Here is a 27,478-nt window from a genome sequence, read left to right as displayed (position 1 = left end):
AACGCTAATATCCCAAGCGGAAGACTGTTTGCTAACCATATTTCTGCGAAAAAGCTGCAAAATATGCGTGAATTTCCTCAAGTCTAGAAGGGATAGAATTTACTAAACTCCCGTGGGTGTGCGTAAAAGATCGTGGTCGCGCAGTCTGTAGCAAAGCCCACACTGACGTCCAGGAAGGTTATGCTGTGCGTTTGGTGGGATTGGAAGCATATATCGTGCATCACGAGCTGCTATCGCTGGGGAGAACGATACACTCGAACCTATACTGTGGGCAACTAGCTTGAGTGTACTTTGCAATTCAAAACTAACAACTGGAACTGGCCAACACAAAGGACGTTGTATACCACATTGACAACGGCAGACCGAATGTATTTTTAACGACTCGTCAGAAGCTACGAGAACTTGATAGGAGATTTTAATGCATCCATCGTATAGCCCGGACCTTGCATCTCACGCTATCATTTGTTTCGGCCTCAGTGAAATTTTCTAAATTGTGTTAAGTTAGTTTGAAAAGAAGCCGTTGAAGATCACGAGTCACAATTTTAAATCAAAACAACAGAAGTTCTATAGCGACGGGATTATAATTTTGCCGAAAGAATGGCGAAACGTTATCGAATAAAATTGTGTATATGTGGTTTTATAATTTTATATTTTAATGACAATAAATCTTTTCTCAATTTTGATTTCCAAATGCTCAATACCTTTCAGACAACATGATATTACCAAATCCTTACTTACGTACGTATACTCGATATTACTCTTGTTTCTCTACGACGCACTGTGCCTTATTTGTTACTGTGTTAAATTAGCTAATTAATTTGAATTTAATGTACATTTCCAGCACTATATTTATATACGAGGGGACTTCAAAGTGCAATACAAAACAGTACTCGAATTTTAATGCGAATTAATCACCTTCCCTTAGCGGAAATCGATATTGTACTCGGCAATTATAATTAAAAACAACGTAAATATTTCTTCATTCATTTCTACAAAAGTTATAATTTTGCCATTTCAAAATGTGTAACAAGAAATAAATGAATTGTTCTATTTGTTAGGAAAACATTGGGAAATGATTTTATGTTACAACTTAGAGGATAATATTTGGTTAATTAGATTTTAGCGTCCCTTTCAGCAACGGGCCTATTTAAGATGTGAGCCCACAATTCAATATAGAATCCGAACCACATGAACTCTTATCAAGAACTTAACCCTATTAACGTATGCCAACTTATTGGATCAAAATTCGGACGTCGACATACACAATTTATATCCACTCATAACTCATGTAATAGTAACTATGGGGGCAATTTAGGATGCATACTCATAACAAAACTTAACCATTTAATTTTTAGGTAGAGCGATGAATTTGTTAAGTTGGATAGTTTTGATTGCATAAATAAAACCTGAGATATCAGATCAAGTAATAACCCAAAACTGGTGCTGTGGCCTTATGACAAAATCAATAATATCTGTCATATTAAATTAGAAGTTAGATTTTGATGTGAAATGAAATTGGTAATGAAGTCGAATAATGGAAGTGAGTTATCAATTTGTAACCAACATGTACACACCAAGATTTTGATCGGTGAAGATTTGAGAGGTCGAACCTTCTTCTGTGATGGTCACTTCAAAACTCTCTCGAGTTCACAACTCTTTTCCCACCTACCTTTTCTTCCTAGTTTTTGGTAGTGTCATTTCTTCCACTTACAATTACATTTTCAAGAATTATCTCATGACTCGAAGTAGGAAGTGTTTGTTATTCACTTGACACATTGCTGCATAAGTTATATTTCTTATTAAAAGAATGCTTTTCTAGACATAGTTTGAGTTGTTACGAGACTTCCTTAATTTTTCTACACATGTGAACGACCTAACAGTACCAGATTGGGAATAGAGTTTTTATTTCCATTTAAAATGTGAAAGTTTACAAAGTATTAATATCAAAATTATTAAATATTATTTGCCCTTTACCAATTTGCTTTAGTCATATTACACTATTGTCTCGCACTGGAGAGGATACTACAGTAATAGCTTAATAAAGATACAGTACTTACTACCCTGCTTTCGGCTATGGCGTCATTTATTTACAATTCATATAATTTTGTTTTCTAAACTACTCTGAGAAGCAAGAAATTGATAAATGGTTGTTGAAAGAAATGTCCTCAGTCTCCGGGCCTCAACAAATTCTACCAATGACTGCCTTGATTCCTATATAACTCCACTTTCATCAAAATATTGTTTTATTACTTTATTAGGCTTAACCTGGAGAATGTTAGGGTTCTGTGAGTTTAACTTGGGCATTATCTAAAAGTATTGGACAAAGTGTTTCATAAGAATAATCCGACAGTTGAGAAATTGTATGAACAAATGTAGGACGTTAAGTTGTAAAATAAACAGTGTATATTAGTGTTGATGACGGAAAGGAGCTATAAGTGGCTGAAGTTGTTTGTATGTTGCAATGGAGCCATAAGTGGCTGAAGATATTGATAATTAAATTGATGAGTCAAAAATGACTGTTAATATTTTAGGTAGATGATTCAAGTATGGCAAGTGTTATTTTAGGTGGTTTATGGTAAAACCAAATGTGGCTACTTGTAGTTGTATAAGCCAATAAAGGTTGATAGTGAAGAGAAAGTGCTATCTATATTCTTTAGTTGACTTAAGTACATTTGAAATCTAGTTGAAGTAATATTTCGCCCACTTAAAAAAAAAATACACCCTAACAAAACGAAACATGATCTATTCCAGATTTTGAACACACGAACAACAATCTATTCATTCTAACTGTTCGACTATTTTCATACACTACTTGAAATTTGTTTAACGTGAAGTGCTTTTCTGTTGCATACTAGTATTTGTTTACAATCAGATATGTCTGATTTTGCGGCGAACAATTAGAAGTTACGTATCTTGGAACTATATAAATGTATTTTTCGCACAACTCACATAATTTTCGTCACAATAACTGGGTAAAGCATATTGAATCTGTGAAATTACGGAGTTGAAATGATCCTTAATAACAATAAAGCTATAATAGAATTACAATGACAATTACCTAAATAATAACATTTAATGAAGATAATTAATTAACCCAACTAATGATCATGTCTTCCTACAGACCTTAGTATCTGGACTAGTCTTACATGAAAGGTTTTTCAACTAGCTAACAGTTTTGTGAAACAGCAGGGAAGAGGTCGGCGTAGAGGAGTTGTTACCACATCAGTTTTCTACCAAGGTGGCCCGGGTTAGGATCCCGGAAGTCTGAAACTTTTAATATGCATCCACTTCAATCCATAGTTTGTATGACATGCAAGATCTCCTGTGGAGAAGGAAAGAGATATCGAATCGAGAATGACAGGGAACTGGAGTAGGTCCACGAACGAATACAAAAATTTACAAACTTATTTCTTCCGATTGTTCCAGATTTGATACTTTCAGTTAATTTCAATCATTTTCTAACTCACGTATGATTAGTGTTATTTGCTTTCTTCTCACATATAAAAGTAGTGAACTAACACATTATGCACACAGTGAGTTATAGTAGCATTGATATATGACACTCATTGAAGAACACGCTAAAACAATAGTAATTAATCTCAAAATGCAGAAATTTCTTCGTGCATCAAGTTCATAGCAAAAACCTGTTTCAGTTCTCCACAGGCCTACCAATTGTAGTCTCCTAGTTGAAATGTTAGGTGTAAATTGGGTTGCATCTATCCAGGCGTTTGTGATATCAGGTACGACCTGACCTAATGGATTTATAGCAATCAGTGAGGGAGATAACTTCTGCTGCTGACTGTACGAATATAAAATGATTATATTCATCGCTCTATATGATAGCATCGCGAGATTCTAGCGGAATTTCTAAAGATCAGTAGTGCATCAGGGGAATCCATAACGGTTGAGACAAGATGAGACTCAGAAAGATTTTGTATGCACTGGGGCACATAGAAAGACAAAGTTCATAAAATGTGGCTGGGGGAGGTGTTTAGTCTGAAGACTTTATGCAATCACAGGCTAGACTTGTTCAATCGGCGATATGTCAGGAAGTAATGGAACATCATGCTCGTGCAGGAAGTGTACGATATTGCGTGCCACACGAGGTCGCACGTTATCCTGTTCCAAAGTGGCTTTCTGCAGGACCTTCAGTAAATTAGAGAAAATTAATACAGTGGTGTGTTGATTCTTTATTTTTTTCTTGTGTATAAGTTGTATGTTCAACAACATCTGACATTTAATTTTCCTTGACAGCCACAACTGAAATGGACTTCAAAGCATACCTGAGAGAACATGGACGCCAGGAAGAAATCAGAAGATTTCAAATGCATCAAAGTCAAGCATATAGTTTTCATTTGCTTCAAGATAAACTAAGAACTGTTTTTCCCTCGTTGGGATTCAAGAACTTTGATATCAAGTGGAAAGGTAAATAAGCTTGTGTTTAAACCTTCATTGTAAGCCGTATGATCGTTAGGCTTAGCGATAACGTGCATTTCTTTTAAGTTGATCTACAGTTTGGTTGTTTGATTGAATAACCAAAAATTTATTTAATAGCATCCACATGCATAATTACGACTCATGGTATACAAATCCATTGTGTTTAATCAAACAACCAAACTGTTACTTAACTAATACTTGCACTTTAATACGTCTTAAGCTCTTCTTATACGTATAACAGAACTGCCCTGCCATTTTCATTTCAGAAATTTCTGGCAGTCTATTTATCTTAATGTATACCAGTGGTATCCAATTATAATGAATTCGAGGTCCATAACAGTGTTTACTAGTAAGGTAGAGTTTGTATTCCCAGTTTCCTAGGAATCCTGTATCGTAACATTTTCAAGTTGAATGCAAATTTTTCCTATAATTCCAGTTTATTTTCGCTTTCAATGTACTTTGACGTAAGCCTATATTAACCTATTGGTATTATTTTTCTATTTAAAGCCTAATTTTTAATCTAAACAAAATATATTTTTAAATTGGTTGTTGGATGTTGTTGTTGTTGTTGATGATGATTAATAATAATAATAATAATAATAATAATAATAATAATAATAATAATAATAATAATAATAATAATAATAATAATAATAATAATAACACGTTTTTTACATTTCAATTAAATGACAGATTGCCTACTACTTAAGAATATTAGGATGTTGCTTGGGGACGCCGTAGTCCTGTCGGCCCTTCTCAGTGAGATGGGACTGGTGTATACGTGTCTACGGTGCTAAAGACCTGGCTTCGATTTCCGGTTAAAACTAATTTGTTCCGGATTCCTCTTCTCCCGATCCACTTTTGAGTCCATGTTTTACGTAGCTTTGGTGCACAGAAAGAACGTTAAACTTCAAATGAACTAAGATGTATGTTTGAATGTTGGCTTGAATGTTAACTATGATGCTGATAATCTTAAAACGAAAGTAAAAACCTTAAGTTTGCTTTTAATGAGATGATTCATTTGCTGTCTTGGATCAATTAAGACAAGATATATGCCTTATAAATTAATATAGGAACATTCTTAAAAGTGAAAACTACGCAACTCATGGGCGTTTGAATCTAACTCTCATTTGGGATCCAACCCGAGACCATGCATAGCAAAGAATTCTGTAGCTAGTAGACCACAAATTTGCAGGATGTCTATCTTAAACTGGGAGATGTGAAACAAATCATACTGTAGTAGTAATCTATCAATATATGTTAAGATGATGAGCGTAGTTTCCTGTGTGAACATAGCAGTCAAAGAGAAAATTTGAATTTCAGCTCAATTAAGTATACTCTTGCTGCTGTCTTTTGCGTTATCTGTTATGTGGGATTGAATACCATTGATTCAACAGAAAGATAACAAATTACAGTATCGGAGTTGACTGATTAGAGTTTAGTTATCTAGCCACTGAGGCTATATTATGAGACAAGATATGTTGCTTAAAGAGGGATGTTAATTACTATTCGGGCATTATCAAAGACTTTATCAATTCCAATAAGGATTGAATCCGCACACACGCACAGAAAGCACTAATGTTAGACACTTAGCTATGAAGGAGTACTAAATCTACTGTAATTTTCTAGTCAAAAATGAAGTGAAAAATGAAAAGAGGAGACGATAGACTGTAAGATGATACTACTTACAACTTTTTAAATTCCACTCAATTTATTTCCAGACTATCGAGAAGAGATCGAGACTTGGCTCTCGAGACCGATTGCCTCGAGATGAGATCGAGATCGAATTGTTTTATTTATACATATTTCTGTGCATCTATGTACTTAATCCCGTCATGCATGAGAGATAACGTTCTTCACCGAGCACATTATCCGGAAATGGGGGAAGGATGAAAGGAATGGGGAAGGAAGCGGCTTGAGTCCAGTATGTTAAGTACCATCCCGGTATTTGTCTGATGTGAATTAGGGCAATCCAAGGGAACCTCACTCAGGATGGTTGGTCTGAAAAAGGTGTTACACCAGTGTAACAGCTGGAATCGAACCCAGGACTGCTCGTACTAAAGGCGAAAGCGTTAGCGACTACGCTACACGGAGCCACTAGGCCGAGATTGAGATGGTTATCTGTCAATGGAGATGAGCCCGAAGCTATATGAAGTCTCGTCTCGTCTCATCTCGATACCATCCCTAGCTCCGGTGGACTTCAAAGAAATGTACTTAATATGAAATTTTCAATAGCTATGTTTGCATTGATCTATAAACGTTACACTAAAAAAAAAGCATGTTTGTTTAAATTTTTGAAACAATAAATAAAGATAAGGAAATGTACTTACCTAGATGTAAATAAATGTAGAACATACATCGCTCTATGTTTTCCTTACGTAACGAGTCATTCTGTTTTGGAACAGATAACTTTTGAAGCCTTACTCTTTCTTTGTCACCGGTTATGACAAAATTACTTGGCTCATCCATATCACTTGTGTACAGTTGTGATTGGAAAATGACCAACAATGTAGCGCAATGAATCTTAGTTTGTTTAATTGACGTTGTTTTATTTGAATCTACAGATGGAGATGGCGATGAAATAGTGATTTCTACTGATGAAGAATTGAAAACAGCATTAAGTCAGATGCGAGCTGGGGACAGAAAATTGTATATTGACTTAAACGATGCTGGTAAGTTAAGAGTAACTCTTATGTTGAAAATTACGGTAATCCAAAGATCATACAATGAATGACTATATAAATATTTTATTCATCTTAAACAGAAAATATTTTAAAATTATACAATGTAATCAAGTGCTTAACGCTTAATACTTAACCTAGGGTTAACCTATGATAGGCTTTAAGAATGATGATATTTTTGATTTTCCTTAAACATTTATATTATTCGAAAAGTCTGTCAATGCCATAGTGAGATATAGTAGTCTTATTTTAGATTTTTCTGGAGGCGGAAGACTACATTATCTACTAATATAACTAGGTAATAAAGATTTATGTTTTTATGAAACAAGTGCAATTGTTCCTTTCCCTCTCCCCAATGCATATGGTGGCAAAATATCATTTATACAACTGAATTTTACAATACCAACTACAGAAATATTTCGAATCTTGATCTTGAAACAGTTGTTTCTACCCTTAAAAAAATAGAATATTTTACCATTTTCCTTAAAATCCATCCGGACTAATTTTATTACTCGAAAAATTGGACGCGTGTGGGTAAAAGAGGAAGTTTAGTACCCTACGATAATCACCACCTTTACCACTGTATACCATTTTATTTCTGCTGTGGACAAGTTTCCCCTTATCATAGCTTACTATATATTGAATGTGAACAATTTATCATTAGATTTAACTAGTAGCATAGTCACGTAATTAAAATGAAGATGTTGCTTATATGACAGTAGCCTAGAGTTAATTTTCGTAACGAGTAGACGCACTAAAAACCTTCTTTTCACTTCTAGTAAACACAAGTTGCCATTAAGTCGCTACCGCGTTGTTCTGGATTTGATGCTTGTTGGAGATACTTGTCTCGAATAGAAACTTGAATTATGGTTTAGATTCCATTTTAAGCATTAGCGAGGTGATTCATACCTAGGGATAACCTTATAAGATGCTGAAACTGACGTTAAAGCTTATTCAGTTAATAAATTTATCACCATCTCATGATTCTCCTTAATTTCACTCATTGCAAACTTCAAAACGCTTCAAGTCCTTCAACTCCAGTATCAGTAAGTACACATACTAACTTATTCACTGATAAGAGCACTGAAACCTTTGTGCATAAGAACTTGAAATCTTGTATAAATATTCTTCTTGCATTTCTAATTACAAATATAACGAGTTTCATGAAAGTTGTATAATGTAAGGAGAAGTTATCTAGCTCTTCACCAGGTATACGAAACCATTTGGCGTAGGAATTTGAAATTTTGTGCAAACGTTTCCTTTAAACCGTATAATGTGGGTAAGATGGGGTAGTGCCACATTCGATCCTTAAGAAGGAACAAGGTGAAACATTTTTCTTTATTATTGTTACGCCGTAAAGCGAAGAAGATTGTTAAAACATTTTTCACTATTATTACATGCTTCTTTGATCCTCTCAACATGCATGCACGAAATTTGGTAAGTAGTGTTTTTTTTTTTTTTTTTGTACAGAATACAAATACTTCATTCACTTGTACGAAATCAGTTATAGATGGGAGGGGTGATGCAAAATATTAACACTATTTTACTTATAAGTCTAGCATAATTAATCAATCAAGTTTGTTTATCATTAACTAGGTCCAAAAGGTGGCCATATTCAGCCAAAGATCTACTGTAGTCATTGCAAAGGATTAATTGTTGATTTCCGCTACAAATGTAGTGTTTGTACTGATTTCAAACTTTGCTCTGGCTGCGAGTCCAAAGGATTACACGCGCAGCATCCAATGGAACGAGTAGCAGTTAAGCTGATATTGAAGAAACCTGAGGTAAATATTATGTCGACTATTTTACTTAGTGAACTATTTTCTGACTACTGCTGAGGATATACAAATAAGCTAAATGAAGTGTAAGCTATTTTTGAGAATAGTTTATGGTATTTAATCTTTAAAGAATGAAACAGGAAACAGTTAACGGAAAGAATAGTTTAACTCACAGAAAAAAGGCTCAAGTATTTTTTTAAATCATGGATTCTTGGATTGTTTTTTGAGTTTAAAGTCTATCCAGTTTTTGTGAGTGGAGAAAACATATATATAATTCCAATTCTTATCGAAAATTTAGTTAATGCTAACATTAACAAATGTTGCAAGAAATTTTTAAAACTGTCCTTTATCTTTGATATTTTTTGAACTTTACAGACATTAGTTTCTTGTTTTAGTGTTTTAAATAATAAGAACTAAAACTTAGTTTTCAAATTAGTGTATGGATAATGAAACAGTTTATTAACTTATCGGTGAAATTAATAAAATTGCTAGTAACTTGTGTTCATTTTCAAGTAGATTTAACTTTAGAATTTGGATGAAAATTTGAAATTTACCTTAAACATTATCATTATAGTTGGTGATTCTGGATTTATTTTTAATTTTGAAATTTTCTTGGTTCATCATTTAAAGAAAAAATTCCTAATACGAAAGTTTTTTAATATTTGCAATTTTGACTTTCCCAATAACATTTTTAATGTAGTCACTAGCTAGTACTTGTTTTTGTCATTGATGGTTAATTAAATTTCAAAGTTAATTTCTGGAAGTTTTGATGAAACATATTTTTATGATATGTTTCTTTATTCAAATTAAGTTTATTTCCTAAAAAAACAATAAGAATTGCGTAAAATGCAATATATATATATATATATATATATATATATATATATATATATATATATATATATATATATATATAAAAGTTATATATTGTATATGTTATGGGAGAAACAAAATTCTGGAGGTAATACTTGCAATAGAAATTACTTCTATTTCTCTAACTTAAACATTTCCAACTAGATTTACTTTAATAAATTGATTTCGGCTTTAAATTTTACAAATATTTGTTGCTCTTCAAGTAAGGTAATCAATTGTATCTATAATACTAATAATAGTTAATAAATTGAACGGAGAACAAGAAAGTGTATTAATTTTAATTTGAGAACATAAGATAAATTATATCTTTTACTATTTTGGATTTGAGAAAATGAGAGAAACAATGTTTACTGATCTGTATTTGATGAAATGAATGAAATGTCTATTAATTTAATTTGAGAACGGAAAGAATGACATTTATTAATTATCACCTTTCGTTGCTGAACTTCTATACAAAATTTGATTCTCTATCTTCTATTTTATAATATTATATAAATATCTAACTGATGAAATGTGAGACTTCATGTTGTTTGAATTTCATCATAAATTGTAGATCAACGTCTGAAAAGGAACATTAAACTCTAAACTAACTAACCAATCATGATACAGATGTACAAATCCATCTCTAATATTCATATCAAAACTCAACATTATTATTTGGATTATGCTTGATTAAAAAGTGTGTAATTTGTAGCTTTCATAATTTCCATTACAAATGTTATTATTAGCATTATAATGCTATACAAGTAATATATGTACAAAAATAACGAACAGCAATATCTGTCAGAACATCACTACTTGTGTCTTCAAAAATAAAATTATGGATGCTTTTACTCCTTCAAAACCCATTAGTTCGTCATGTTAATTTCTAACTTTTATACCATTAAAATGTTGTGCTATGTACACAAAATAATCGATAAGAATAATAATAAATAAGAGATATTTTAATTATGTAAAACGAGAACTAATGAATGATTGTTTATGAGTACCTGGATTAGATTAAAGAATGGTATGACCCGCTAAATTGTAATAGTACACATAGTGACAATAAATTTTGTTATATATTTTTTCTATAAACTTCCAAATTAAAAAAAATCATTTCTATCAAATTCTAACCTTTTTTGTACTCCTAAAGTTAAAACTATATTGATCCATTCTATACTATTATTATCAGTACATTTTCTAAGAGGGTAATGTATGACGTTAGATATTGATTTGAATTTTTAAAACTATAATAACTTACTGCACTATTGTTTCCTCATTTCTATAATTAAATTTATTGTTTTCCTTATTAACATGAAGAGATAAATATGTAGTGTAGAAAGCTACCGTTTTGGTTAGTCACATAATGATGAATATTTTCTTTAAAAAGCAGAAATTCTTTCATTAAACTTAATGCAATTATTTACATGTATTTGCGATAACATTTTCTTGTTTCACCTCTGAAATAATTATAAATGGAAAATAACAGTGGCCAACAGAACAAAAGTTTTTCTCTGTCCCAAGAACTCCAACAGATAAATCTAATAGTAATGACAGCGGTGATTTCAGATCTGGTTTTAGGTTTTTCCTGTCACCCACAGTTTTGATGAGACTGGGGAAAGAAATGGGTACTGCGGTTCATGTAACTTATGCGTGCAAGAAGGTGCTTTTGCAGCGTAAATATGTTGAAAACGTACCTCTAAAATGTTTGGATGTATGATTTGCAACTGTATTTGGCGTCAGGAATATCCATCTCCAACGTGGGACGTTAAACTAGATATTTCATTTTATTTTTTTCCATCTCCAAAGACCAGGTATAATCTGCTAACATGGAGGGGGTCCATTTTCCCTGGTAACGGTTCTCCATTTCCGCAATGGCATGATGAAACCTCTCACCATGCTCGTCACTCACAACTCCAAGGTTTGGGTGGCAGAAGTCTATGTGGGGGTCTAAGAAGCGAATTTTAAGGCTCATGTTGCACCCCAATGCCTGATAAACAGATACGAGGTCGGAGACAACGTCGTGGAAATTGTCAGATTTATGATTCTTCAAAAATTACTGCATATTATTCTACACTCTGTAAAGAAAAAATAGCGACACTTGCTCGGATATGGTTTTCACAACATACATTAACCAATATGAGTTTTTACATGAATTGCTGATAATATTACAATGTATATTCTTAATGAGCAGTTCATTCTTAATACTTGCGCCGCAGTTTCAGGTTTTTTATGTGCATATAATGAATTTATATGCATATATTAGTAGCTATATGTGTTTTCAGCAAAAACGGCTGTGGGAAGAATTATACATAAAAGTATGAAAGATCAACAATAATAGCACAAACCAAAAAATGTAATTTCTTAAGAATAAGGTATATTGTGTACGAACATTGAGAGGTACAATACATCAAACTAGATTTCGTATGTGGACCATGGGTTTTAGGACTTGCAGGGGAATCGTCGAGGCCTTTTGGTGACAAGGCTATTGCAAAATGCAACCTTGATTTCATGGAATCACTTCCGGATTATCTGTTCCGTGAGTTCCATTCTATCCGAGATAGTTGTCTATTGAGTCTTCTGCTCATATCGACCCAAACTTTACAATTGGATTCATGTCAGGTGAGTTTGGAGGCCACATGAGTCTTTGAATAGTCATATTCTTGCACCACGTATTAACGATTTTCGTTCATTGACATGAAACATTTACGTCCTGGAAAATGAAATAGTCCATATCTTCTTCAGGAAAGTTATCTTTAGCTGTTTGAAGAATTTTACGTACCAGAATTTGAAGACATTTTTATACATCAAATGACTCTTCACATATATCCATTGTTCTGACGTCTTTGACAGTGAAGCAAGCCCATACCATCACTCAGTAACTGAATATTTGCATCTCTTAAACAAAATCCGTATCAAGTTTCTCGCTCATTCGTATCCACAATTTCACACCACTATCGTTTCCAACTATTATAAACCTTTTTCAACGGAGAAAACAACATGCTTCCAGTTGTCATAAGTCCAAGTAGCATATCGCCTCACAAACGTAAGTGTTGAAGTCTTCAGTGTTTTTGTTAGTTTCGACTTTCCAGGCGTTTTTTTCTTCGTAATTTCCTCCTCATACAGTTAAGACAATACAGTCGTACGACTGACTGTAGTTCCAAGATCAAAACGATTTTTGGAGAAGTCATTCCTTAATTCTGCAGTGCCATTGATTTTATTTGGCGATCAGCTCTGGGTGATGCTTTCTTTTTTCTATTACACTGTTGACGAAGGGATGATTTCTTATACTATTTTTGCTTGTGAATTACTCTTTCTGCCGTCGAATGGTAAATTCTGAGTATTCCAGCCATCTCCCTTAGAGATGTAACTTAGCTGAGCAAAGCAAGAAGTATGTCTTGTTCACGTGACGACAAGTCACATTTCTTACCAATCATACTTGTTTACAGTTCACATGTAGCAACAATTTCATACAAAAACAACACTGCACAACAACAATATTGCCACTTGACACTGTTCAAACAATTACAAAGCATACAACAATCACAAAATGCTAATTACCTGGGCTTACACATCACAAATGCAATACAAAATTCTCACCCCAATAATTTACGAGACGCTGTCAGGTGCCATCTGGAGAGAATATTACTGATACACAAATAATTAGTAAGGGTCATTGTACACCATAGGTGTCACAGATAATGGAAATGAATTATCACACTCATAATTTCCTTCTATTCCTCTTCTAGCCGGCTGCAACTATGGTTTTCTGTGTAAGTTACCTTGAGAATTGAGCTGTCGCTATTTTTTCTTTACAGAGTGTAAATGCCAGCCATGCGTTTTTCTCGAGCTCATTAAATTCGTTAATGAACTACACATCAGTGAAGAATTCCCTGATCTGGGGGCCTACAAAAATACCCTCTTTGATTTTAGCATCACTCATTCTGGGAAATTTAGTTCTCAGACATTGGAAACCACTGTCCGTTCTATCCATGCTTTTGACCAAGTTCTTAATCAGACGGAGTTTTATGTGTAGAGGAAGTAGAAAGATTTTTTGCGGATCAACTAAAGGAAGATACATGACGTTCTTTTCCCCTGGAGTAAGGAAAGTTCGTTTTGACCATACTTTCTTAACATAGTAATTGTGCCTGTCCCGATGGTCTCATTCGCAAAGGAAGATAGTGCAATGCAACTTGGTACACAAATTACTTCTCACCTATAATATGTTTTTAAGATACATCATATTTGGTTATCTCTAGCCAGGGCAGCTCCATATGCAAACTTTACCAATAGAGATTTTTTGAAACAAATTTCCTACATTATCCTTAATTTTCCTTTTTGCGTACATCATGCACATATCCATATGACACCCTTGGAAAGCTTGTTTCATTCTGAAGAAAATGACGTACAACCCATGATAGTCGGATGGATAGTCCTGCAGTAGTAACTATATTCTTCTAAACCTGCAGCGGTTTACAGGGTTAGTTGTATTGTATACAGAGTGACTGGTAATTCGATGCATTCATTGCAAGGGAATATTCTGCAAGTACTTTGGAACATTTTCACCTATATGAACCGGGGGCCGCAAATAAGTTGTTTCTGAGTAATTTGGACATGTGTGACTTCTTTGGAATTTGTTGGCTAACGAGAGGTGCGCGAGAAAGCTTTACCCTGACCCACTTCCACATATTGTAGAGCGCTGAAGTTTTACATGTATAATCCTACATACCTTTGTAGGTCATGTGGTAATGTACGTTTCGAAACTCCTGCGCTGTTGCTGTATTACAGGTCCGAACATGAAGTAAAGTGTAGTGGTCCAAAATCCATTACTGCACCTCAGAAAGCAGCGTAGCAACATCACAGAACTACTTGATCCTACTAAATGACTGTATGCTTGGGAAGAGGTGGAACAAAGATGGTGTGCGGTTAAGGAAATATGCGAACTATGATGAATTTCATACCCAAGGTCGTGCATCTGTCTGTCCAACATTCGAGCAATGAAGGGATGCGTTGTTTTCCAAGGGACGGACACCTTTGTCAGCATGTCACACTCTGGGATTTCACAGAATCCCACAAGGCTCACAGCAGTGAGGCATAGTATATCCTGCTATTTGTGGTTCGCTTTGCCTGGAAAGCAAGTGGTAATACCTCATGCTGATCTTAAATAACCTGATCCTCACCTTGGTCGCTCAAAGTTGAACACGGACTTCTTTCTAGCGGTGGTACATCGGCACACTGTCATTTGTTTGACTAGGTTTTCCCTGGTTATCTTCTCTCCTACCAGGCGAAGGCCAGGGTGGTACCTTCTAGAAGGCCAGGAAATTGTTTTCCAAATCGTAAATCGCAGTCTCACCTAAAAGACGGATTTGACCCTGGAGTTGGAGGTCCGAAGTCTTCCTTGAGTCATTTTCCTGCATAAATAAATAAATAGAGAACTAATACAGCGACATGCCACCAGCAAAGGAAGACCGTGTTGAACTCTTCAGCTTCAGTAAGCAAAACTATCAAAATTAGTTAATTTCAGCTCTGAGACATAACTTTTGTTGACCAGTGTAATTGGAGTTGATAAAAAGGAATAGAGGTTTAATAGATTTTTTCGAAAGAGTTAAAAACTATTAAGACAATGTGTGTATTATTGTTTGAAGTATTGTATCACCCTTAGAAAAACACACAACAAATACCTAGGTACAATCTGCTTGTTAACAGCGTATTTTTCTACACATATATTAAATAAATAAACAATATTTCTAGCAGAATAAAACTATCAGTTAATATTAGCAACAAACAACATACTTTCTTAGCGCGATAAAAATTCATTTTTTCATTTATTTTCTCGAAAAGTATTCATGAGAACCGAACCGCAAGCGTATATTTTAATTCAGCTTGATGTTGTCTATAGACTAACTATCAACTTAAGAGAAAATTATCATTTTGGTTTCTGTGTCCTTTGCCGTATTGTCATCTTCTTACTGTTATAATGAAGAGATTGATGAGGGTGTATGTCAGCATTAGTTTCACCATAATGGGTGACGCGTGGCTTTCGAACAGCATCAATTTTTAGATTTATAAACAAATTCATTCTTCTTCTTGGATTTCTCCAAAACTACGTAGGGGTATATGTGCTTCCAGGTTTACCCATATTATTTTGTTCAGCTTAATGTGATATATCGATCTACCGTTATGGACTTTTTTGTTAAACACTAAACATGTTGAAGAATTACACTCATTTACTAGAAACCTATTTTCTTAAAACTGCTCAAACCCTTTTAAGATCTTATGATACAATTTATACCATACGGAGTTTTATGGTATTGTCTGTCAAACAAAAAAAAATGCATGTTTTCCGCGGGATAGTATCTTGCGCCTTGCTGCTATGAAAATAAAACACTACACATTATCCCATATCATTTCGCCGGTAGCTTTCTATTTGCTGATCAGTTAAAACAGTATTCCTGGGCATCCTGGAGGAAAAAAAAAAGTATTTGCTTTTTCGTACATTGTACCAAAAACACGAAGAGTGAACGCAATAAAAACAAAGAAACAAGGAAAAAACACAATACAATGTAAAGTGCTTGGACTCTTTCGATAAATCACTCAATGTAGCGCTTTTCTTGCAAGCAGGTCTTGATGGTGAAATCGGTAACACTGTGGGCTTAAATTCACGGGGCCCTCAGATCGATTCCCTCTACAGACATACGTTTTATTTTCTTTACAACAATAGAAGTTACGCTACTTAAAATTATCGTCATCCGAGAAAAGGAAATTGTGTAGAAACACAATATTTCACCTTTATATTCATATTATCGCTAAGAAATATGATCATTTCTTGCAGTCCAAACAGTAGACAATAAGTTAGTGAATAATGTTTTTCGGTCTTTTATAATATATACAATGTCCAGTGTGTTGTCGTCGGCAGTGCTCTACACTGAAGACCTTAAAGTCGCAAGTTTCTGAGGAAAATAGTCCATTTATTATTATTATTATTATTATTATTATTATTATTATTATTATTATTATTATTATTATTATTAATATTATTATTATTATTACTAGAATGACAAAAGAAGGAAAGAAAAAGACACATAGTCGAAGCTATTGATAGGAACAGAAGAGATATATTTTATATCAGATTCTTTTTAGGTTTACACATGAACGTAATAATACTATTACATTTATGGATTGACAGATAGAATTATTATTTTACGAGAGCAAGAAATGGAGTATAAATATTTTTTAGCTGGTAGCAGTAGTAAATTTTGTTTCGCCCATCTTCTAGATAGGTTGAGTTGATTTTGAGTTTAACGTCCCTTTCAGCAGCAAGGCTATATGAGACGGAACCAACTGATCAACGTGGAATCCGAACCACATGAGCTCCTGCCGAGAATCGAACCCGGGTTTTTCTAGGTAAGAAGGTGAGGTGATATCTTGAATAGAAACGTTTTTGTGACTAGTGTTGTAAATTCGATCAATATTCGTAATTTCTGTTATTCCTTTAATGCTTTATCAACGTTGCATATAGCGTTAAAGCTAATAATAATTATTGGCGAAATCACGTGTAAAATTGGAAGACCGAGTTAGTTGCGTAAATTCACACACAGACCGAGGTAACGAAGCCAGAGTAATGTGAGTATGTCTCTGCTGTGGCCATCCTCCCTCGTAGACTATTCGATAGCAGCCCTCCCCACTAGTCTAGTGGCTAGCACATGCACCTTTGATGTACGGGGAACCGGATTCAATTCCCGGTGGGAGAGCCTTTGTGATTTTAACTGTCCTCGATATTTCTGTGTTCGTGTCGTTGTCGTTTTAGATAATTCGAAAAGCACGTTAAACGAGTAAAGCAAATAAAATTAGTAATAAGGATTTCAAGTGTTACTGAGACAAGTTCGGTGAGTCAAAAAATAGCAAGGTAGTCAGAAGATGTAGTCCGCGAATCCATTCCCGTGCACGCAGAACCTTTTTTATTTCTTGAGCACAAGTAGAAACGAAAAAAAAAAAACGAATCGAGACGCATGAATTTTACAGCTAATGAGTAAGACCGAATGAAAGGTATGGGTCATTACGTAATTTGTTTAAAGAAACAATAGAATGAATGGAGGAAAGTTGTTTTGTCTTGTCTAGGAACGGAGTATAAATAAAAAAAAAAAAACTACACTTTGGTCCAGAACTTCTGTCGCATGTCTTTCAAAATTGCATAAATAGAAAAAACTGTTTCTTGTGATGAAAAATGTTAAATGTCTTCTTAGGAATATGCAGAAAAAAGGAAACCAATATTTTGAAACAAAAAAAATCAGCAAAAAATTAATAAAAAACAAGTTAAAATTAATAAAACAAATCTCCGAAACTCATCGCCAAATTCTAAGTTCCGTTTTCGTAAGCGTGGCAAACGCGCGGCAAAATTTACAGAAAGAGAGAGAGGAAACCAAAGGTGTCCAAACTCGCGAGCCCGGCGCTCGTGAGCTCGGCACTCGCACTCAACCGGGCTCGCGCTCAATAATTGAGCGCGAGCCCAAGCGAGCGCGAGCCCAGTTGAAAAAAGTGAGTGCGAGCCCGAGTGAGCGCGAGCCCACTTGAGATTAGTGAGCGTGAGCCCGAGTGAGCGCGAGCCCAGTTGAAAGAAGTGAGCGCGAGCCCGAGTGAGCGCGAGCCCACTTGAGATTAGTGAGCGTGAGCCCGAGTGAGCGCGAGCCCAGTTGGGAGAAGTGATCGCGAGCCCGAGTGAGCGCGAGCCCAGTTGGGAGAAGTGATCGCGAGCTCAAGTGAGCGCGAGCCCAGTTAGGAGAAGTGAGCGCGAGCCCAGTCCAGAGAGATGAGCGCGAGCCCGAGTGAGTGCGAGCCCAGTTAGGAGAAGTGAGCGCGAGCGCGAGTGAGCGCGAGCCCAGTCCAGAGAGATGAGCGCGAGCCCGAGTGAGTGCGAGCTCAGTTGAGAGAAGTGAGCGCGAGCGCGAGCGAGCCCAATGGAAAATGGCCATCTATGGAGGGAACTTGATGCTTTATTAGAAATACAACGTAAATCTTTCATCATGTTAGTTACCATACTTATTGCACAGCTCTAACAATAATAGGTATTAAACATTTTATACGTAAAAAAAACAAATAAAAAGAAATAAACCACAAAATATGCGAAACGATTAGGCAGTTTGTGGTAATGATTTTCTGATGTGTGTCTACTAAGAGAGCTAACATTTACATACCATCGTAGAGTATACGGTTAGCGCGCGCTCCTTAAGTGTTTTGTTTTTATCAACCATCATAAGTTCGAATCCCATACCGTACGTTGTCTTTTTTTTTTTTTAAAAAAAAGAAGCTTGATTCTTTCAATTTCTTATACAGCAATGTTTTGTTCTAATAATGTTGGTTAGTATTATCGTCTTCATTCTAGTTTATTTGAATATTTCCGAATAATCCGAATTACGTCCTTTAAATAAAGTATTAAAATTATCAAGAATTTTATAAAAAGAGGAAACTTCATTTCTAATCATTACCCTAACCGGAAGGAGAAACTTATAGACATTTGAAATGGTATCACTAAACTTTAATGAAAAATTACAGAAATAACACATTTACTCTAAATGGTTTCTGCAAGTAATTTGTAGAAAATGGACAAAAATAATGAACATAAACTATTAGGTGTCAATTATAAGTGTAGTAGCGATAGTTCTAAACCCAAATACAATATTCTCTCTTTGCTTCATGAAAATAATAAACATTTTACAAAAATAATGATGTTTTGGCTGTATTGCATATATGTTTTATTAGGTAAATAAGTAAATAAATAAAATACATATTATTTATAATTTAATTACCTTAACTCGATAGCTGATTGCGTGGGTGAATAAAATGAATATTAATACAACTGTTACAAAGCAGGACGCCGCAGTGGCCCAGTAGAAGCCGGTGGGTATAGCTGAGTAGCCTGAGGTGTTAAACTGACGATCGTAAAGTTTTCTAGTTCCTCTGCAAGGGAGTAATTTTAACTGTCCTCGATGTTTCTGTGTTCATGTCCTTGTCGATTCTAGTGGTCCTAAGATGTGATTGAAATAGAGAATAAGTCAAGAAGTTAAAAAAGTGGTAGAGATTTCACCTCTGGTGCATAGGGCTCGTGGTTCGATCCCAGCTCGCAGCAAGTGAATTTGTGGTGGACACAGCGTGTGTGTGTGGGTTTCCTGGAGTTCTCCTGTTTTTCCCAACTTTCTTTACTCCACCATTTTATTCATTTCTCATAACTACCGCCTCCTTTTTCCTAGTCGGCATAACTACGGGACATAAAACAGATTGCTTTTTCTTTCTTTTTTTGTTAGAGGTAAATGACTATAAGTCAAGTACTGTAAATAATTGTGAATATAATTTTGTACCCTAAAATAAAATATTAGGTTTCAACCCTTCCCGTTGGTCTAGCAAGTTAAACGTGCTCCTTTAGTGTATGTCGTTCCGGGCTCTATTCCCGCTATAACACAAAAAATTACCTTTTCATTTAACCTTATTAATTATCTATCATTTTTAACCTGAGGAGGATAATCGTGAAACATTAAAGTAAATAATTCCGTTTCAATATTGTCCAGTGATTCCATTGTCTCAATCATCGATTGTTGCGATCGTGCTATATACTACCATATCTATACAATTGGCTTGTCGCAGCTGATCCGAACTTGAATGTGGTCTTTTTGTAGTCTTTCAAAGATTCAATGATTGTTTGTGTTAATTCTTAGGCTACCACTACTGCTGTGGAAAGGTGTCTTTGCTTTAGGCTGTTTCCTGCGTACCCATCTAACCACTAGCTTGTAGCTCGTGCCTACGTGTTCTGTGTTGTGCTTAGCACAGTAGTCTTAATGCGAATAAAGCAATCTTTTCCTTTCTACATGAATCTATCACACAAATCAAGCTTATGTGAATGTATTTTGCGACATTCGCCTATACTTGATTTGTGTTGCTTAGAAACGACAAAGTTCGACGTGTTGCTTAGAAACGAACAAGTTTCCTCACGTCATTCACTACAAACTCCTATTATTCAGTTTTGATTGCTGGCAGAAGCTAGTGTTTTATACTGCAAGTTGGCATTTAATACACAAAGGAATAAGGTTTACTTTTGGTATGAAACTTCCAAACTGTGCTATGCATAAGTATCTAAAGACTTATAGAACAGCTTACGTCCGTTTGTCCGTCCACCTGTCGACAGGTATCAGAGGAAAAACGGTAAAAGATAAAGAGATAACTGATCTTGCAATCGATTCACCGTCCCAAGGATAGGTTTTATCCCCTCTCTTTACTCTCTGTTCAAATCGGAAGTTGTTCAAGTTAATAATTTCCTGTTTCAAAGTGTACGTCCACAGAACAAAATGGTTATTAGATAACAAGTGGTTTTCTGCAATTGTATACATATGGTAGTATATAACACGATCGCAACAATCGATGATTGAGACAATGAAATCACTGGACAGTATTGAAACAGAATTATCTAGTTCTATGTTTCACGTTTATGCTCTTCAGGATAAAAATGATAGACAATTAATAAGAGTAAATAAAATGGAAATTTTCTTGTGTTCTAGCAAGAAAAGAACCCTGAACCGCATACACCAAAGTCGCACATGTAACTCGTTAGACCAACGGGAAAGGGTTGAAATCTAATATTTTATTTTAGGGTACAAAATTCTATTCACAATTATTTACAGTACCTTACTTACAGTCATTTACCTCTAACAAAAAAGCAAGAAAAAGCAATCTGTATTATGTCCCGTAGTTATGCCAACTAGGGTAAAAAAGGCGGTGCTTACGAGAAATGAATGAAATGGTGGAATAAAGTGGGGGAAACAGGAGAACACCGAGGAAACACACACACACGCTGTGTCCACCACAAAGTTCACTTGGCGCGAGCTGGGTTCAAACCAGAGACCCTATACCACTTTCTAACTTCCTGGCTTATGCTTTATTTCAATCACATTTCAGGACTACTACAAACGACAGGAACATGAACACAGAAACATCGAGGACAGTTAAAATTACTCCCATGCAGAGGGACTAGAAAACCTCACGATCATCAGTCTAACACCTCAGGATGCTCAGGTACACCCACCGGCTTCTACTGGGCCACTGCTGCCCCTAGCTTTGTAACAGTTTGTAGTAATATTCGTTATATTCACCCACGCAATCAGCTATCGAGTCAAGGTGATTAAATTATACATAATATGTATTATATTTATTTACCTAATAAAACATATGCAATACAGCCAAAACATCATTTTTGTAGAAGCAAAGAGTGAATATTCTATTTGGGTTTAGAACTACTGCTACTACACTTTTAATTGACAACTAATAGTTTATGTTCATTATTTCTGTCCATTTTCTACAAATTACTTGCAGAAACCATTCGGAGTAAATCTGTTATTTTAGCAATGTTTCATTAAAGTTTAGAGATATGTTAGTTACCATTTCAAATGTGTATAAGTTTCCCCTTCCGTTTAGGATAATGATTAGAAATGAACTTCCTCTTTTTACAATATTCTTGATAATTTTAATACTTTATTTAAAGGATGTAACTCTGGATTCTTTGGAACTATTCAATTAAACTAGAATGAAGACGATAATACTAATGAATATTATTAGAACAAAACAATTAAAACAACAAAACAATTGTTGTTTAAGAAATTGAAAGAAAAAGAAAAAAAGACAACGTACAGTATGGGATTCGAACTTATGATGGTTGATAAAAACAAAACACTTGCGGAGCGCGCGCTAACCATATACTCTACGATGGTATGTAAATGTTCGCTCTCCTAGAAGACGTACATCAGAAAATCACTACCACAAACTGCCTAATCGTTTCGCATATTTTGTGGTTTATTTCTTTTTATTTGTTTGTTACTTTTAAAATGTTTAATACCTATTATTATTAGAGCTGTGCAATAAGTATAGTAACTAACATGATGAAAGATTTACGTTGTATTTCTAATAAAGCATCAAATTTCCTCTCTCTCTCTCTTTGTGAATTTCGCCGCGCGTTTGCCACGCTTACGAAAACGGAACTTAGAATTTGGCGATGAATTTCGGAATGTTTTAATTAATTATAACTTTTTCCTTAATTTTTTGCTGATTTGTTTGTTTGAAAATATTGGTTTCTTTTTTCTTGCATATTCCTAAGAAGGCATTTAACATTTTCTATCATAAGAAACGGAGTTATTTCTATTTATGTACTTTTGAAAAACATGCGACAGAAGTGTAATTTAAAAAAATATACTTCGTTCCTAGACACAGACAAAACAACTTTCCTCCATTCTATTGTTTCTTTAAACAAATCACGTAATGACCCATACCTTTCGTTCGGACTTACTCATTAGCTGTAAAATTCATGCGTCTCGATTCGTTTTTCCTTTTCTACTTGTGCTCAAGAAATAAAAATGGTTCTGCGTGCACGGGAATCGATTCGTGGACTACAAGACCTTCACACTACCTTACTATCGAATACTCTACGAGAGACATACGCACATGACCAGAGCACAGACATACGCACATTACTCTGGCTTCGTTACCTCGGTCTGTGTGTGAATTTACGCAACTAACTCGGTCTTTCAATTTTATTCGTACACGTGATTTCGCCAATAAGTTATTATTAGCTTCAACGCTATATGCAACGTTGATAAAGCATTAAAGGAATAACAGAAATTACAAATAGTGATCGAACTTACTACTCTAGTCACAAAAACGATTCTATTCAAGGTGTCGCCTCACCTTCCTACCTAGAAAAACCCGGGTTCGATTCCCGTCAGGAGCTCATGTGGTTCGGATTTCACGTTGATCAGTTGATTCCGTCTCATATAGCCTTGCTGCTGAAAGGGACGTTAAACTCAAAATCAACTCAACCTATCTAGAAGATGGGCGAAACAAAATTCGTTACTGTTACCAGCTAACAAATATTTATACTCCATTTCTTGTTCTCGTAAAATAATAATTCTATCTGTCAATCCATAAATGTAATAATATTACGTTCATGTGTAAACCTAAAAAGAATCTCTCTTCCTAATAATAATAATAATAATAATAATAATAATAATAATAATAATAATAATAATAATAATAATAATAATAATAATAATAATAATAATAAATGGACTATTTTCCTCAGAAACTTGCGACTTTAAGGTCTTCAGTGTAGAGCACTGCCGATGACAACACACTGGAAATTGTTTATAAAAAGATCGAAAAACATTATTCACCAACTTATTGTCTACAGTTTGAACTGCAAGAAATGATCATATATCTTAGCGATAATGTGAATACAAAAGTGAAATGTTGTGTTTCGGATAATTTTAAAAAAACTTCTATTGTTGTAAAGAAAATAAAACGTATGTCTAGAGAGAATCGATCTGAGGACCCCGTGAATTTAAGCCCACGGTGTTACCGATTTCACCATCAAGACGTGCTTGCAAGGAAAGCGCTACATTGAGTGATTTATCGAAAGAGTGCAAGCACTTTACATTGTATTGTATTTTTCCTTGTTTTTATTGCGTTCACTCTTCGTGTTTTCGTACAATGCACGAAAAAGCCAATACATTTTTCTCCGCGATGCCCAGGAATACTTTTTAAGTGATCAGCAAATAGAAAGCTACTGGCGAAATGATATGGGGTAATGTGTAGTATTTTATTTTCATAGCAGCAATGGGCAAGATACTATCTCGTGGAAAACATGCATTTTTTTTTGTTTGAGAGACAATACTTTGCGTTATAACTGTCCTATTTGAGCTTTCGTCCGTTTTTTTGTTTCGTTTTCCAAGTCTAGATGCATTGTAGTACACGTTATGCATAGTTTCACGCCTTCCTGCATTGAGACATAGGAGGTCATGACGTCATAATTTTAAAAGCTATATTTTCGTTTATTAGGCCTATTTTCATTATTTTTTGGCGGGCTTACTTTTCCACCTAGAGGATTGCAATTTTGCACAAATATTCAGTCCACCGAGGAGTATTTATCAGTTTATTTCAGATCCCTTTGTTAGCACAAGGGGAGTCCAGAGGGAGAAAAGTGTCAAAAAGGTATATTTTTAAACTAGAAAATTCCTTTTTTTCACTTTTTTTACGCCTCAGATACATGATGGAGACATACGAATGATACCGGCTGAACGGCAGTTCTATTCTGAAGAGAATGATGTGCAAACCATGATCCTAGGGTAATTAGGGATGTCCAGGGAAGTTTTACCCAATATCCTTTTTATACGGGAATATGGAGTATTGTGGGTGTATTTTTTGCATCTAGAGGATTGAAATTTTGCACAAACATTCAGTCCGCCGAGTAGTATTTATCAGATTTTTCAGATCTCTCTGTTAAAACAGGGGTGTCCGGAGGGACAAAAATTTTAAAAGGATATTTTAACAAAAATCCCTTTCTTTGCGATTTTCCCACCTTAGAAACATGATGCGGACATGCGAATGGTACCGTTTGAAAGATAGTTATTCAGAGGAGAATGATCGGCGAACCATGATCCTAGAATAAACAGGGATGTCTTAGTATTCTTTTTTACCTGAAATCAGGGTCTTTTGCGGTAATCTGGGGCATTGTGGGGATTCCTGATAGAAGCTTGAAATTTGGTACACATATTCAGTCTACCGAGTAGTATTTATCAAATTTTTCAGATCTCTACGTTCACACGGGGCTGTTCCAGAGGGGCCAAAAATGTATCAAAAATTTCCTCTGAAATTTCTCCTTTCCCCTCAATTTTCCCCTCTCCGGGTATATGGTATGGAGATGTAAGTTGTACCATTTAAAAGCCTGCTCTATTTTGAAGAGAATGAGTTTGAACCATGATCCTAGGATAAATAGTGACAATGCAGTAGCTGCTTGACTGAAAGTCTAAAAAATACCCCAAAAAACGAAGATCTTAAGAGGGTAGGAAGACAAGTAAACATAAAATCTAATCGTAAACACGTTTTTTTGATTCAAATAGAAATGGACAGGTAAACAATTGAAATTTATGTTGAATAAGCTATATAACCCTAAAAAAAGTTTATTTCGAAAACAAATGTCAAAATGTATTTTTCCACAAACATTACGAAAAGTATAGAAATAAATAAAATTTAAAGGTTATTTATTCTTGTCTACCTCTACGCTCTTTGTCCCTGATCGAAATCATGCTACTGTGTTCTGATTGTTTGCCACTCTAAATAGTATCGAACCTGTATAGAAACGTTCTTTGTTGACTTTAAAATATGAACATTTCAAGAATAGAAATACTGAGATAAAGAGTTGTCTGCTGTTGTCAAATAAATCAATTTTTCCGAAAATTATAATCACAGACCTGAAATTGGTCAAATTGGTCCAATTGGAAAAATTTGGTCAATCTTTTTGTTGGTCGTGGTTCAATATTAAGGTATTGTGGACGTTGACATTTATATAATAAAGTGTCTGATTTCGGAATATGAGTATTCATAAAGGAAGTATTTCCATTGGTAATGTTGCAGTTATGTAAACTCTCACAGTACTTTATTCTACCTTAGTCCACTACAATCTAACCTACACTCTCTTAACTATATTTTACTCAGAAGCAATCCAGGTAATAGAGGAGAAGCAAAGAAAGAGAGGAAAATTTAAAATACAATCTCACTTAGACAAGCAAGTACGTCGTTTCTAGACATCAGCTCTTACTGTTAGATACACATTTTTAATTAGTTTCTTCTAAATCTTATCTCCTACTTCTTTAATTTTCATAAGAAAAGAGATGGTTTATTGTCATTCTAGTCCTTTATTATTCACCATTAATCATTTATATTTCGTATCGTGCAGCTGTTAGTCTCTAAGTGTTTTCCTTTAATAAGGTTATTTTATAATTATTAGAGGCTATCCGTACGAAAACGAACAAATTAGTTTCCAATATTCCCTTTATGTTACCATAATTATCCTCCTCGTGCTTTCTTTGTCAAAGTACATTTAACATCATTATCATATATTACTTAAATGTAATTCTCCGTATGACTCAAAATAATTTTCAACACATAGTTCAAAATATTACAATTTTTATTCACACAAGTTGAGTAACATCATTTACATTTTTCACCTACTCTAGATATTCGATTACTCAATATGTAATATCTAATTGAAAATTTTATTGCTTTTCTAGCCATTAATCCCTGAAAGAGGCAAAAATTTGATAAAAAATCATTGCGGGCAAGGTAAGCATTGGAAGGTTGATCTTAAGGACAAAGAAAGTGCGCTTTTTCTGTCTGATTGTTTTAATATTTACACCTATCAATAGTCTCGTATACAATTGATTTGATTACTTAATAGTCAATAATTTTACTTGTGATCAAATTTCAATAAAAAAATCTTTTTGTCGATCTTTAATAAGTCTCAAAGTATTTGAATAAGCCAGAACTAGTAACCATAGAGATGGACATTTGTTATTTCAATGATATGTATTTTCAAAGTCAGAGAACAGATTGGAATTGAGTATCTAATATATAAGTTTACGTAAAATATTCATTTGTGCGCTTCGCTTCTGATGGTAACATTTTAAAGTTACTATACAAATTAATACATTTTCTTACTGGGTACATTTTAAATTTTGTACAATTTTTAGTATTGATGATTACCTTTTGTATTTATAATCTATTTGGTCTAGGATTTAATTCGTGCGGGTGGACAAGAGATGGCGCAACGAACGGAGCGTCCCACAGTTCCGTGTATCCACACATGTGTTGCAAACCCCTATCATCGCGTATCGTTCGTAGTATAGGGCAGTGGATTAA

General features: G+C 34.6%; 1 protein-coding gene across 1 annotated transcript in view; it reads left to right on the top strand.

Annotated features, from left to right (window-relative positions):
• LOC145662636 (F-box only protein 2-like) overlaps nt 1-27,478 on the top strand; it is an 82,058-nt gene that overhangs the window by 15,218 nt on the left and 39,362 nt on the right. Inside the window, exons 2-5 of the mRNA XM_081728405.1 lie at nt 4,255-4,425; nt 7,002-7,109; nt 8,715-8,902; nt 26,851-26,902. Coding sequence (XP_081584531.1) covers nt 4,255-4,425; nt 7,002-7,109; nt 8,715-8,902; nt 26,851-26,902 — 519 coding nt within the window. The remainder of the gene's footprint in view (nt 1-4,254; nt 4,426-7,001; nt 7,110-8,714; nt 8,903-26,850; nt 26,903-27,478) is intronic.

The sequence above is a fragment of the Thermobia domestica genome, chromosome 10 (genome assembly GCF_964235325.1).
Source record: "Thermobia domestica chromosome 10, izTheDome1.hap1.1, whole genome shotgun sequence".
Taxonomy (NCBI): Eukaryota; Metazoa; Arthropoda; class Insecta; order Zygentoma; family Lepismatidae; genus Thermobia; species Thermobia domestica.
Note: the sequence above shows the minus strand (reverse complement) of the source record. Positions and strands in the feature narration are given on the sequence as shown.